The sequence below is a fragment of the Macaca fascicularis genome, chromosome 4 (genome assembly GCF_037993035.2).
Source record: "Macaca fascicularis isolate 582-1 chromosome 4, T2T-MFA8v1.1".
NCBI lineage: Eukaryota > Metazoa > Chordata > Mammalia > Primates > Cercopithecidae > Macaca > Macaca fascicularis.
The window spans coordinates 133,340,390-133,353,547 of NC_088378.1; the positions used below are offsets into that span (position 1 = coordinate 133,340,390).

Sequence of the window (13,158 nt, forward strand, 5' to 3'; positions counted from 1 at the left end):
CCTTTGTCAGATGGATAGATTGCAAAAATTTTCTCCCATTCTGTAGGTTGCCTGTTCACTCTGATAATAGTTTCTTCTGCTGTGCATAAGCTCTTTAGTTTAATTAGATCCCATTTGTCAATTTTGGCTTTTGTTGCCATTGCTTTTCATGTTTTAGTCATGAAGTCTTTCCCCATGCCTATGTCCTGAATGGTACTGCCTAGGTTTTCTTCTAGAGTTTTTGTGGTTTTAGGTCTTACATTTAAGACTTTAATCCATCTTGAGTTAATTTTTGTATAAAGTGTAAGGAAGGGGTTCAGTTTCAGTTTTCTGCATGTGGCTAGCCAGTTTTCCCAACACCATTTATTAAATAGGGAATCCTTTGCCCATTTCTTGTTTTTGTCAGGTTTGTCAAAGATCAGATGGTTGTAGATATGTGGCATTATTTCTGAGGCCTCTGTTCTGTTCCATTGGTCCATATATCTGTTTTGGTACCAGTACTATGCTGTTTTGGTTACTATAGCTTTGTAGTATAGTTTGAAGTCAGGTAGCAGTGATGCCTCCAGCTTTGTTCTTTTTGCTTAGGATTGTCTTGGCTATGCAGGCTCTTTTTTGGTTCCATATGACATTTAAAGTAGGTTTTTCTAATTCTGTGAAGAAATTCAATGGTAGCTTGATAGGGATAGCATTGAATCTATAAATTACTTTGGGCAGTATGGCCATTTTCACGATACTGATTTTTCCTATCCATGAAAAACAAATGGGATGTTTTTCCATTTGTTTGTGTCCTCTCTTATTTCCTTGAGCAGTGGAGAAATTCACTCAAAACTGCACAACAACATGGAAACTGAACAACTGCTCCTGAATGACTACTGGGTAAATAATGTAATTAAGGCAGAAATAAATAAGTTCTTTGAAAACAATGAGAACAAAGACACAACATACCAGAATCTCTGGAACATAGCTAAAGCAGTGTTTAGAGGGAAGTTCATAACACTAAATGCCCACAGGAGAAAGCAGGAAAGATCTAAAATCGACACCCTAACATCACAATTAAAAGTGATAGAGAAGCAAGAGCAAACAAATTCAAAAACTAGCAGAAGACAAGAAATAACTAAGATGAGAGCAGAACTAAAGGAGAGAGAGACACGAAAAACCCTTCAAAAAATCAATGAATCCAGGAGCTGGTTTTTGAAAAGATTAACAAAATAGATAGACCACTAGCCAGACTAATAAAGAAGAAAAGAGAGAAGAATCAAATAGACACAATTAAAAAAAAATATGATAAAGGGGATATCACCACTGATCCCACAGAAATACAAACTACCATCAGACAATACTATAAACACCTCTAAGCAAATAAACTAGAAAACCTAGAAGAAATGGATAAATTCCTGGACACATACACCCTCCCAAGACTAAATCAGGAAGAAGTCGAATCCCTGAATAGGCCAATAACAAATTCTGAAATTGAGGCAGTAATTAATAGCCTACCAACCAGAAAAAAAAAAAAAAAAGCCCAGGACCAAAAGAATTCACAGCCAAATTCTACCAGAGGTACAAAGAGGAGCTGGTACCATTCCTTCTGAAACTATTCCAAACAATAGAAAAGGAGGGACTCCTCTGTAACTCATTTTATGAGGCCAGCATCATCCTGATACCAAAACCTGGCAGAGACACAACCAAAAAAGAAAATTTCAACCGGGCGTGGTGGTTCATACCTGTAATTCCAGCACTTTGGGAGGCTGAGGCAGGTGGATCACCTGAGGAGTTTGAGACCAACCTGACCAACAAGGTGAAACCCCATCTCTACTAAAAATACAGAAAAATTAGCCGGGCGTAGTGGTGGGCACCTGGAATCCCAGCTACTTGGGAGGCTGAGGCAGGAGAATTGCTTGAGCCGGGCAGGTGGAGGCTGCAGTGAGCTGAGATCTCGCCACTGCGCTCCAGCCTGGGCAACAAGAGCGAAACTTCATCTCAAAAAAAAAAAAAAAAAGAAAGAAAAAAGTAAATTTCAGGCCAATATTCCTGATGAACATCTACACAAAAATCCTCAATAAAATACTGGCAAACCAAATCCAGCAGCACATCAAAAAGCTTATCTACCACGATCAAGTCGGCTTCATCCCCGGGATGCAAGGCTTGTTCAACATACGCAAATCAATAAGCGTAATCCATCACAGAAACAGAGCCGATGACAAAAACCATATGATTATCTCAGTAGATACAGAAAAGGCTTTGGATAAAATTCAACACCCCTTCGTGCTAAAAACTCTCGGTAAACTAGTTATTGATGGAACGTATCTCAAAATAAGAAGAGCTATTTATGACAAACCCACAGCCAATATCATACTGAATGGGCAAAAGCTGGAAACATTCCCTTTGAAAACCAGCACAAGACAAGAATGCCCTCTTACCACTTGCATTCAACATAGTGTTGGAAGTTCTGGCCAGGGCAGTCAGGCAAGAGAAGGAAATAAAGAGTATTCATAAGAAGAGAGGAAGTCAAAGTCAAATTGTCTCTGTTTGCAGATGACATGATTGTATATTTAGAAAACCCTGTCAGCTCAGCCCAAAATCTCCTTAAACTTATAAGCAACTTCAGCAAAGTCTCAGGATACAAAATCAGTGTGCAAAAATCACAAGCATTCCTATACACCAATAATAGAGAGCCAAATCGTGAGTGAACTCCCATTCACAATTGCTTCAAAGAGAATAAAATGCCTAGGAATCCAACTTACAAGGGATGTGAAGGGCCTCTTCAAGGAGAGAGTATAAAGTTTTACAACCACTTTGGTGAATAATTTGGCAATATCTAGGCAAGTTGAAGTTAACTCATAGTCATGAGTCTAATTCCACTTCCACATACATAGAAATCTTAAGTATTCCTTTAAGAAACTCTTACCCGGAATATAAGAAGACATCTTTGTAATGGCAAAGAAAACAATGGTAACAATCTAAATGTCCCTCAGCAAGAGAATAGATATATAACTCTTAGAATATTCATAAACTGAAATACTTTATGTACTTGAAACAGATGACCAGATGTACCTGTCCATTGAATGCTCTTTCATCCAGGCTTAATGTTTGTGGTAGACATTAAATGTCGTTCACCAAATACTCCATTTTTTCTCCCTGGAGCTTTTCCCAGGCACACAGCAGGGTTATGCTTTCTAGGCCCCTTTGAAGTTAGGTAAGGCCATGTGACTTGTCTTAGACAATGAAATATGTGCAAAGTGACATGTATTACTTTTGGGGAAGAGTTTTAAGAGCCTGTGCCCAGCTTACTCTCTTCCCACTGTGGCTGTGATTTGGGAAGCACATGTCAATATGAAGCCTCTGTGACTGGGATTCCAGAGTGATACAATGAGCAGAGCCTGCTGGCTGATCGTTGTAGAATACATAGGGTGAGTGAAAAAATAAATGTGTGCTGTGTTAAGCCACTGAGAGAGTAGGGGCCTGTAAGTTGCTGCAGCATAACCTGTCTACAGTGTTATGTCTCCGCCCAATTTACTGTACATCTTATACCACTTCCTTTCGTTCTCTCTTCGAAATCAAATACTGCCCTTTTTCCAGGAGATAGAAGTACCATAACTTACCTTCTAAATATAGTCCACTTCTGTTTCTTTCCAAAGTCACAGGGAGCTTCTCTCTGAGCTCCTTCTCTGCCAGGAAACTGTCCTTACAGGTAATTTCACCAGTGTTTTTGCTTGTTGCTTTGGAATTAAGCTTCATAATCAAGGAATTCATCACCAGAAAAATTCATCCTCTCTCCCTCCTCTCCCTTCCTTTCTTCTCTGTGGGTGGCTTTACTCAGCTACAGAGAGCAAAGCAATTAGTGAAGGCATACGAGATGAGGGCTTAAGTACAAACATGTCCAACTTTGGAAAATAAATGAGTTGCATAGAAGATATATGTAAAATTACTTTTTTCTTTTCCAGTCTACTTTTAAATTATCTGATGTAAGCTACAAACCTTGAATGTAAGTAGGTTTTGGTTAAATAGCTTAAATGTCTGAAGAAAATTATAGGTTTTTATTTTAAATGCACAGAAAAGGTCCCAGGGGACTTAAAAGGCCCTTACCTTTTATTCTCTTCTCAGTGTTTAGAGAATTTACATCATAGTGAGCATCCATCATTTTGAGGAAGTTCTTGACTTTTATAAATGAGCAGGTTGATGTAGACTTGAGTTATAGAGAGAGAGAGACTCAAAACCAGAACAGCTGGGTTTTTAAGATGCAGCAGTTCATGAACAATGGGAAGAGCATATATGCTGCAACGCACAGAATAGTAGACAAAAAAAGAAATGAATCATGGCTGAGGGCAACTGTATATTCTGAAATGGGTTTGGTACCAGGTCCTGCATCGCTTTCCTATTATGTGAGTTTCAAAATTCTGAATTTAACATGTTTCCTTAAACAGACTTTCAGAATAATAGATAAAATATCTGCAGCTTAGAAACTACTAATAAAACAAATACCTATGTACCTACTAGCTAGCTTAAGATATAGAATAAAACCAGTATTTATTAGACATAAAATCAATTAAAATGTTTTTGCTTTTTTTTTTTTTTTGAGGGAGTCTCACTGTGTTATTAAGGCTGTAGTACGGTGGCATGATCTCAGCTCACTGCAACCATTCCCTCCCAGGCCCAAGCAATCCTCCCACCTCAGTAGGCCGAGTTGCTGGGACCTCAGACGTGCACCACCACGCCTGGCTAATTCTTTGTATTTTTGGTAGAAATGGGGTTTCACCACATTGTCCTGGCTAGTCTTGAACTCCTGAACTCAAGCAGTCTGCCCTCCTGAGCCTCCCAAAGTGCTGGGATTATAGGCATGAGCCACTGTGCCTGACCCAATTAATATTTAGACCTTTTGGTGCGGGGTGGGAGGGGGACCCTTCCAAAATTTCCCCTTCCCTCTTCCCAAGCTATTTTTAATTTTCTTTTTTTCTTTTGTTCTTTTGTTTTTTTTGAGACCGAGTCTCACTCTGTTGCCAGGCTGGAGTGCAATGGCACCATCTCTGCTTACTGCAACCTCTGCCTCCCAGCTGGGTTCAAGTAATTCTCCTGCCTCAGCCTCCCGAGTAGCTGGGACTACAGGCGCGTGCTGCCACGCCCAGCTAATTTTTGTATTTTTAGTAGATACGGGGATTCACCATGTTGGCCAGTATGGTCTCGATCTCTTGACCTCGTGATTCACCTGCCTCGGCCTCCCAAAGTGCTGGTATTACAGGCGTGAGCCACCGCGCCCGGCCGCTATTTTTAATTTTCTGTATTAATTTCCTAGATGCCGTTTTTAGTTTTGCATTTATGTATATAGCTCTAAACAAAGTATGTTTTAGTTTTGACTTTGTTGAAAACTTTGTATAAATGAATACATAGCCTGTGTTTTTCTATGCCTTGCTTTTTCTTTTTTTCTTTTTTTGGAGACGAGTCTCGCTCTGTCACCCAGGCTAGAGTGCAGTGATGTGATCTTGGCTTACTGCAACCTCTGCCTCCTAGGTTCAAGCGATTCTCCTGCCTCAGCCTCCCAAGTAGCTGGGACTATAGGCACATGCCACCACGCCTGGCTGATTTTTTTTATTTTAGTAGAGATGGGTTTGCACTATGTTGGCTGGTCTCAAACTCTTGACCTCAAGTGATCTGCCCACCTCAGCCTCCCAAAGTGCTGGGATTACAGGTGTGAGCCACCATGCCCACTGGGCTTAACTTTTTTTTTTTAAAGCTACTTGGCATGGAAAATGTATTAATATCTGAAGATAATCCAAATGTTCTAATTTTTCTTTTATCATTGATTTGAGATAGCAATTAATTAATTTTGTTCTGAGCACACTATCGAGATATATTTGGCTTCTCTTATCCTGATGCCAAATCTTGTTTTTGGATTCACAGTTCCCATGGAGAACGTTGCAACAATTGCTGATTGTGCCAGCGTGATTGAAGGAGTCAGTCGGAGCCGAAATGCCTTGCTGAATGGGGACACTAAGAATTATGATTGGGATTCTGGCTACACATGTCACCAGCTAGGAAGTGGTGCGATTGTGGTTCAACTAGCACAGCCATACATGATTGGGTCAATACGGTAAGAAGATTCCTCCTCATTCATAAGTTTTAAAATGGAAGATACACATATAGATCGTATTTTGGTAAAATGATAATCCTAATAACTTCAGTGAAGACATTGTACTGTTCTTTGCTCTAAATATCAAGAAAGGAGTGGGAGCCGAAGGAAGGGACAACAACAAGATATGGGGTACTTGTTTGGATTTTCCGCTGGGGCAGTACACTGAAGTTAGACTCATGGAGGAACTAGACAAGAGGCTTCTCCCTGGGTGACTTATGTCCTTTTCCAGTCTCAATTTGTATTGGTTAGAGACTTACAGGATAATGTCAAGATAGTTATATAGAATGAAAAAATCATTTTCAACTTTAATGAATTACATATGAACAAAACAGATCTGAATTCGAGATCTGGTTCTGAACAATCTTAGTGATCTTTGCGCTTAGGCTTTTTGTTGTTCCTTTTTGTTTTAAGAAGGGAACTTTAACCTTGCCTGCTTTATAGGATTATATAATTTTTAACCGTGAGACTGGTGATATCCCTCAGAGGATATATAGTCATGCATTGCTTAATGGCAGAGATACATTGTAAGAAATGCACTGTCAGCCAATTTTGTCACTGTGGAAACATCATAGAGTGTCCTCATGCAAACCTAGATGGTATATAGCCTACCACACATCTAGACTAGATGATATGTCCTGTTGCTCCTAGGCTACAAATCTGTACAGCATGTGACTGTACTGAAGACTGTGGGCAATTGTAACACAGTGGTAAGTATTTGTGTATCTGAACATGTCTAAACATAGAAAAGGTACAATAAAAATATAATATACAAGATAAAAAATGGTGGCTGGGCATGGTGCCTCATGCCTGTAATCTCAGCACTTTGGGAGGCAGAGGTGGGTGGATCGCTTGAAAGCTCACGAATTTGAGACCAGCCTGGGCAACATTACAAGATCTCATCTCAATTAAAAAAAAAAAAAAAGAAGATAAAAAATGGTACACCTGTGTAGGGCACTTACCATGAATGGAGCTTGCAGGACAAGAAGTTGCTCTGGGTGAGTCAGTTGGTGAGTGATGGGTGAATGTGAAGGCCTAGGACATTACTGTACTGTAGACTTGAAAACATTGTACACTTAGGCTACTCTGTGTGTGTGTGTGTGTGTGTGTGTATGTGTGTGTGTGTGTGTATATATATATATTTTTTTTTTTAGATGGAGTCTCACTCTTGTCACCCAGGCTGGAGTGCAATGGTGTGATCTTGGCTCACTGCAACCTCTGCCTCCCAGGTTCAAGCCATTCTCTTGCCTCAGCCTTCCAAGTAGCTGGGATTATAGGTGCCTGTCACCACAGCTAGCTAATTTTTGTATTTTTAGTAGAAACGGGGTTTCATCATGTTGGCCAGGCTGATCTCGAACTCCTGACCTCAAGTGATCGGCCTGCCTCGGCCTCCCAAAGTGCTGGGATTACAGGCATGAGCCACGGCGCCCAGCCAACACTGAATTTTTTAAATAAAGTAATAGTGCTACGACATTATGGTGTCACTAGGCGATAAGAATTTTTCAGCTGCATTATATCTTATGAGACAATCATAAATGCAGTTCGTCCTTGACTGAAACATCTCATTATGCAGTGCATGACTATACTTTTAGTTCAAGATTGCCACTGGGTCTTAAGCTGCTTTTTCTTTTCTCTTCTTTTCTTTTTTTTAACATTCTAAGAAGGTCTCCGAAGGGCTAATGAAAACATATAATGTTTATATATTTATGTATGTGTGTATATGTATATGTATATGTGTATGTATGCGTATATGTATATGTATATCTTAGCCCTCCTGGAGTAAAGGTGTTGGCAAGACATGACTGCCTTTCCCCCATAATGTTCCACCACATTTACTTTGTTGTTTCCTGTTCTCATTTTAAAGTCAGTATATATAAAGAAAGAAATAGCACAAAAAATAAGGTGCTAATATTCTAATAAGCAAAGGTGTATTGATGTTTAGGCTAATAGCCACAGAAGTTGATGCTGCTTGCTGGTTCCCCAGGGCACCCTAAGGAGTTGATGCTGGGTTTCTTGGAGAATTCAGACTGTGGATTCTTCATTAAAATTGTTGACCCTTTTTTATAAAGGGCCACATTAAAGGCTGAGTAGCATAGGCAACAAATCACAGATAGAGAAGCCTCGAGTTTGTACCACAGGCCAGATCAGCTTACTTTGTGCTTAGGAAGGGAAAGAGACAAGCCACATCAGCTACATGTACAAATAAACTTCCGTCGAATAGCAAATAACACCCCACCTTCCTTTCTCTCATCTGTATGCATTAACTAAAGTACTCGTAAACCATCTATTTAATAAGGTATTCTAGAATTTTTGTTAAAGATGATGTGAAACTTACCTCTATATTTTCCATTACAATCTATCCCTTTTTACTTTAAAAATCTGGAAAACAGTTGTCTTTCTTTTGTCTTCTGGCACTCCTGATAGCCTCCACAATTTCTTGAAGATTACCAATCGTGTCTCTGAGATTACATCTGCAATTTCTTTCAGCAGGCTCGGGGTGTAACTCATCTGAGTCAGGAGACTTGAAATCATTTAAATTGACTAGATACTCTCTTTCACTTCACCTATTTGGGACTTCAATTTTCTCTTTATTATGTTTGTTCTGACATTTCTAATTTGAAGACCAGTCTCCTTGCCAATGAAGATTGAAGCAGACGGGAAGTTTAGTAGCTCTGCCCACTCTCTTTTAATGTTCTCCATTTTCCATTTGCTTACCTGGTACCCCACACTTCCCTCTCCACCACCGCCACCATCTAACAGTGTTCTATGCACATCTCAAACCAAGATGTCTAAAATGGAATTCCATTATCCTTCCCTCCCTGGTCAAGTCACGTTATGTCATGATTCCCCATCTCATTCAGTGGCACCATCCATTTGTCCCTTACTTGAGCCAAAAACTTGCGAATCTTCCTGATTTCCTTCCTCTCCTTCACCCTCCTCTCTCATCCAGTCAGCCATAAAGTTCTATCAGTATGGCCTAAACACACAAATCCTTCCCCTCTTCTGTGTCCCACCACGTCACCATAGTTGCACAATATTTGTTTCACTTTTCTACCCAATCTTCCAGACCTCCACTGGGCCCCCCACTTCCCCACCCACAGCCATCCCTCCCATACATCCTTCTCTCAGAGGATTCATGGTTAATACTTGCCTTCAGGAGAAAGTTCAGACTGAGGCATTTTAAGAACTATCTGACTTACCTCTGTCTGTACAGCCTTGTGTCCTGCATCTGCACCCCTTCCCGCCCTCCCCAACCCTGTGCTACTCTGGACTCTGTCACAGCCTATCCAGTGATTAAAAGCATTGCACATGGGTCCTGCCCTCTCTTACCCTTTTACCTCCAGTTCTTTGATCGTGCTGACGTCATTGTTTGCATCTCTCACTACCTTCTCATTACCTCCTTTTTTCCCTGGCTCTTTTTTTATTCCCCCCTTTAGGCTCCACTCCTTTGGGAATTCTTTGCTAACCATCCATTATCTCCTGAACTTATTGATAGATCCCTCTTCAGTAATCACATATATTTTGTATACAATTTCTGTTGGAGCGTTTGTAATATAAATGTTCATTTGCTGCCTCCTCCCAGCCATACCTGATACATAAAAGCCTGTGGCAACTCAGAATATGCTTCCCTTGAAAGATTCAGTGTACTGATGAGGTAGTCTATCAAGAAAGAAGAGGAAGCTGTGGGGGGTACAGTGGGAAATCTAGAATCTAAAATCTATTGTGGACTGCATGAGGTTGTTATCAGGGTGACAACTCAGAGAGACAAACAGGCTCTTCATGTGGCAAGGCCACCTTGGCCTCTAGCTCTACCCAAAGAATCAGAGATGTTGAATCTGACTCCAGAAAAGGCTGTCACTGGGGTCTAAGGCAAGAGAGAATAGTGCCCATTTGTTTGTTTTTTTTTAATGTGGATTGAAAGTGGTTCTCCCAAACAATTTTTCTTTTCCTGACTCAAAGCGGGGATGATGAGCATGGACACACCAAAGGCAGCATTGTGTATCTCAGCACAGTATGAAGCCTCCAACTTCCTTAAGTCTGCTTTTTTTTTTTTCCCCCCAGTAAAAAAAAAATCCATGTAATTGAAGCTCTGTATAACTGGCTGAGCCTTCAAAGAGACACGTCTCTGTGAAACTAACGTTATGTTGTCAGGAACTGCATTTGCCTCTTCTGTGACATTATTAAAAGGAAAAGGAGAGAGATTTATTAGCCACCAATGCTTGTGGACAATGCTGGAGATCTTGGCAGGCTGCAGTTAGCGACAGTTGATGTAGCCAGATAGACATTTATTGACAGGAAACTAGATGAGTGGTACCCCTTCATAGGGATGAGTAATTGACCAATGACAGGTTGATTAGTCAGTGACATTTGACCCCAGCTTCTATTGCTTGTGATTGCTGACTTGCTTTCCTAGACATTGTATCTGAAGAAACCCAGTGATTCTGAATCAACACCAGAGGGAGAGTATTACAGAGCCCAGTGACTTAACAGTTTCCCTATCTAGGAGGGAGGAGATCTGGAAATCCTGGAAACCCTCTCTTACCATAGCTGAGGTAGGGTACTATCAATGATATATTGGTTTTAAATATTCAGGTTCCTTTATATTTGGTGACTACAAAGGCAACGGTCTCAAACATGATGGTGTGATCATGGTTCACTGCAGCCTTGACCTCCTGGGCTCAAGCAATCCTCCCACTTCAGCCTCTTGAGCAGCTGGGACCACAGGCATGCACCTCCACACCTGACTGGTTTATAAATTTTTTTTTGTAGAGACAGGGTCTTGCTTTGTTGCCTAGTCTGGTCTCGAATTCCTGGGCTCAAGTGATCCTACTGACTTAGGCTCCCAAAGTGCTGGGATTACAGGCGTGAGTCCCTGCACCTGGCCAAACATGAATTATCTTAGTCACTGCATTTGCTATTGCTAAGTGAAGGACGTAATTGCTTTGTGAATAAGGATTTCTTTTGTTTGGCTGTTTTCATCCCCAGGAGCTATTTCTTCCTTTTCTGAGAGTTTACTCTGTAGTTGGGTAGGCAAGTAGAGCCTTCTTTCTTGACAGAAAATGTTTGGACTTAACTAAGCATGGTCAGTGGCTGTCTAATCCTCTTAGTGAGTCAGATACCAATATCCTGTGGTATACTAGAGAGGGTGGACTCCATACATGATCTCTGACCCTCTCGCTATACCCGCATTTTCGTTGATTCATCCAACAAAAATTACTAAGCCTCTTACTATGTGCTAGGCACTATTGTAGGCACTGGGGATACAGCACTGAATAAACAAAATAAACATTGGTGGCCCCATGGAACTGACATTCTAGTGGGGTTGAGGGGAGATAATAAACAAATGCTATTTGTAAGATGGCTGATATTTAGAAGTGCCGTGGGGAAATCGGGAGGAAAAACCAGGTTGGAGATGCAGTCCAGTTTTAGATTGGGTGGTCAGGAAGGCCTCACTGAGAAGGGTGAAGTGTGAGCAGATCTCCAAGGATGGGGAGAGTAAGCCCTCTGGGGATGAGCATCACAGGCAGTGCCAAGCCCTGGAGTGGAGCTTGCCTGGCAGGCCACAGGAGCCGCTAGGAGGCCAGTGTGGCTGGAGCAGGAGGGAGGGAAGAGCACGGCCAGCCGGGTGATAGCTTTGAGAGGTGACAGCCTGAGATGTTTCCATCCCACGCCCCCCGCCACCACCCCCGTTTCAGTGTTTCTTCAGCGCCATCAGAGCAGAGGAGGGGCAGGGATGGGGAGGCCCTCATAAAGCCACCTTCTCTGCTCCTGACCTTCCTTGACCCAATCTGCTCCTAGAAAAGAAGCAGCAGGAGGTGCCCTAACTTTTACCATTTCACAGGAAGCTCTCTCATCTCTTGAATTTCTTTCTCATTCCCGACGTAGCACAGCTGGGAAATAAAGGGGTTTGTCCTTGGTGTTGCTAGGTTTACAAGCACAGCAAAAGTTACTCATTTTATTTCCAAGAAAAGAGAGAGAAATTACCTGAAATGTGTCTTAAAAGTGGATAATTGAGTAGTAATTATATCATTTTCATGCCATTTTAAAAACATTAAAATTTAAATAACAGGAAATCTTCAGAGGCTTGACCACATAAAAAGAGCAGAGTCGAGTCATAATAACTAACCAAATCCACCTAATGTCTTAGTTTATAGTCCCTCTGTCGCCTTAGTTTAGGACTTACTATCTTTCTACTTGCTAATTGTGATATCCTTTTTCGTATTTTCAGGCTAGTATGAGAACTCAAATATGCTGTGCATTAAGTATACCTATCATCCAGTCTTTTCCAGCTAATGACAGCACTTTGTTGAAACCCTAATTATAAGACAGTCAATTAAATTAACAATTTTTACATTGACTTGAATGATGTTTTTGCAATTGATATGTGCAATAGTGTAAGTGAAATACCCCAAATCTTTTAAATAACAAACCTAATAGTAAGTACGTAGGCTGTCAAAAGATAAGACTGTGTAGATAGATGCAGCTAAATAAACCCATTGTCTCTCTGGGTATTATGAGTATTAAGAAGTTAATGACACAAAAATATTTTGAGTTCTTCAATTTGAAAGTGTTACATAAATGCAGTATGTTAGGACAAAAGATGTCTAGCCCAAAGTAGGTTCTTGATGGGTATTCATAATCTCTTTAGACTGTGGGGTGAAGCTCTTTTTGTTTTGCAGAAGGAAAAAACAATTCTACCACTTTAAAAAGTTAATCTGGCACATAATGTCTGAACCACAAATCAGTTTATGCCTTGTAGTTATTCAGTAGATAAAAAGAAGTAATAGCGAATTGATCCTTAAAAAAAAAAAAAAAAAGAATTACATATGCCACTGTGGTCCTTATTCATCTGGTATATTTTACCTCCTCTGTGAACTGTCAAGCCCATGCCGAGTTCAATTGTCCTTTCACTATTGTGTGGCTACAACCAACTCTAGATTATCTATTCAGTTTGTAAATTACCGTGACCTCCTTTAGACTGCTATTTTTTCTTCTTCCTGCTGCTTACCACCCTGCCTAACTGTTGCTCATCCACTTCCCTCCAGAAGGATAAGCAC

At 40.7% G+C, this 13,158-nt stretch overlaps 1 protein-coding gene across 9 annotated transcripts in view; it reads left to right on the forward strand.

The window, feature by feature from the left end:
* Positions 1-13,158, forward strand: part of BTBD9 (BTB domain containing 9) — a 506,404-nt gene that overhangs the window by 352,978 nt on the left and 140,268 nt on the right. For all 9 annotated transcript variants that reach the window (XM_065542923.2, XM_005553116.5, XM_045390224.3 and 6 more), the window contains one exon: positions 5,872-6,061. In XM_065542923.2, the coding sequence (XP_065398995.1) occupies positions 5,872-6,061 (190 nt within the window). The remainder of the gene's footprint in view (positions 1-5,871; positions 6,062-13,158) is intronic.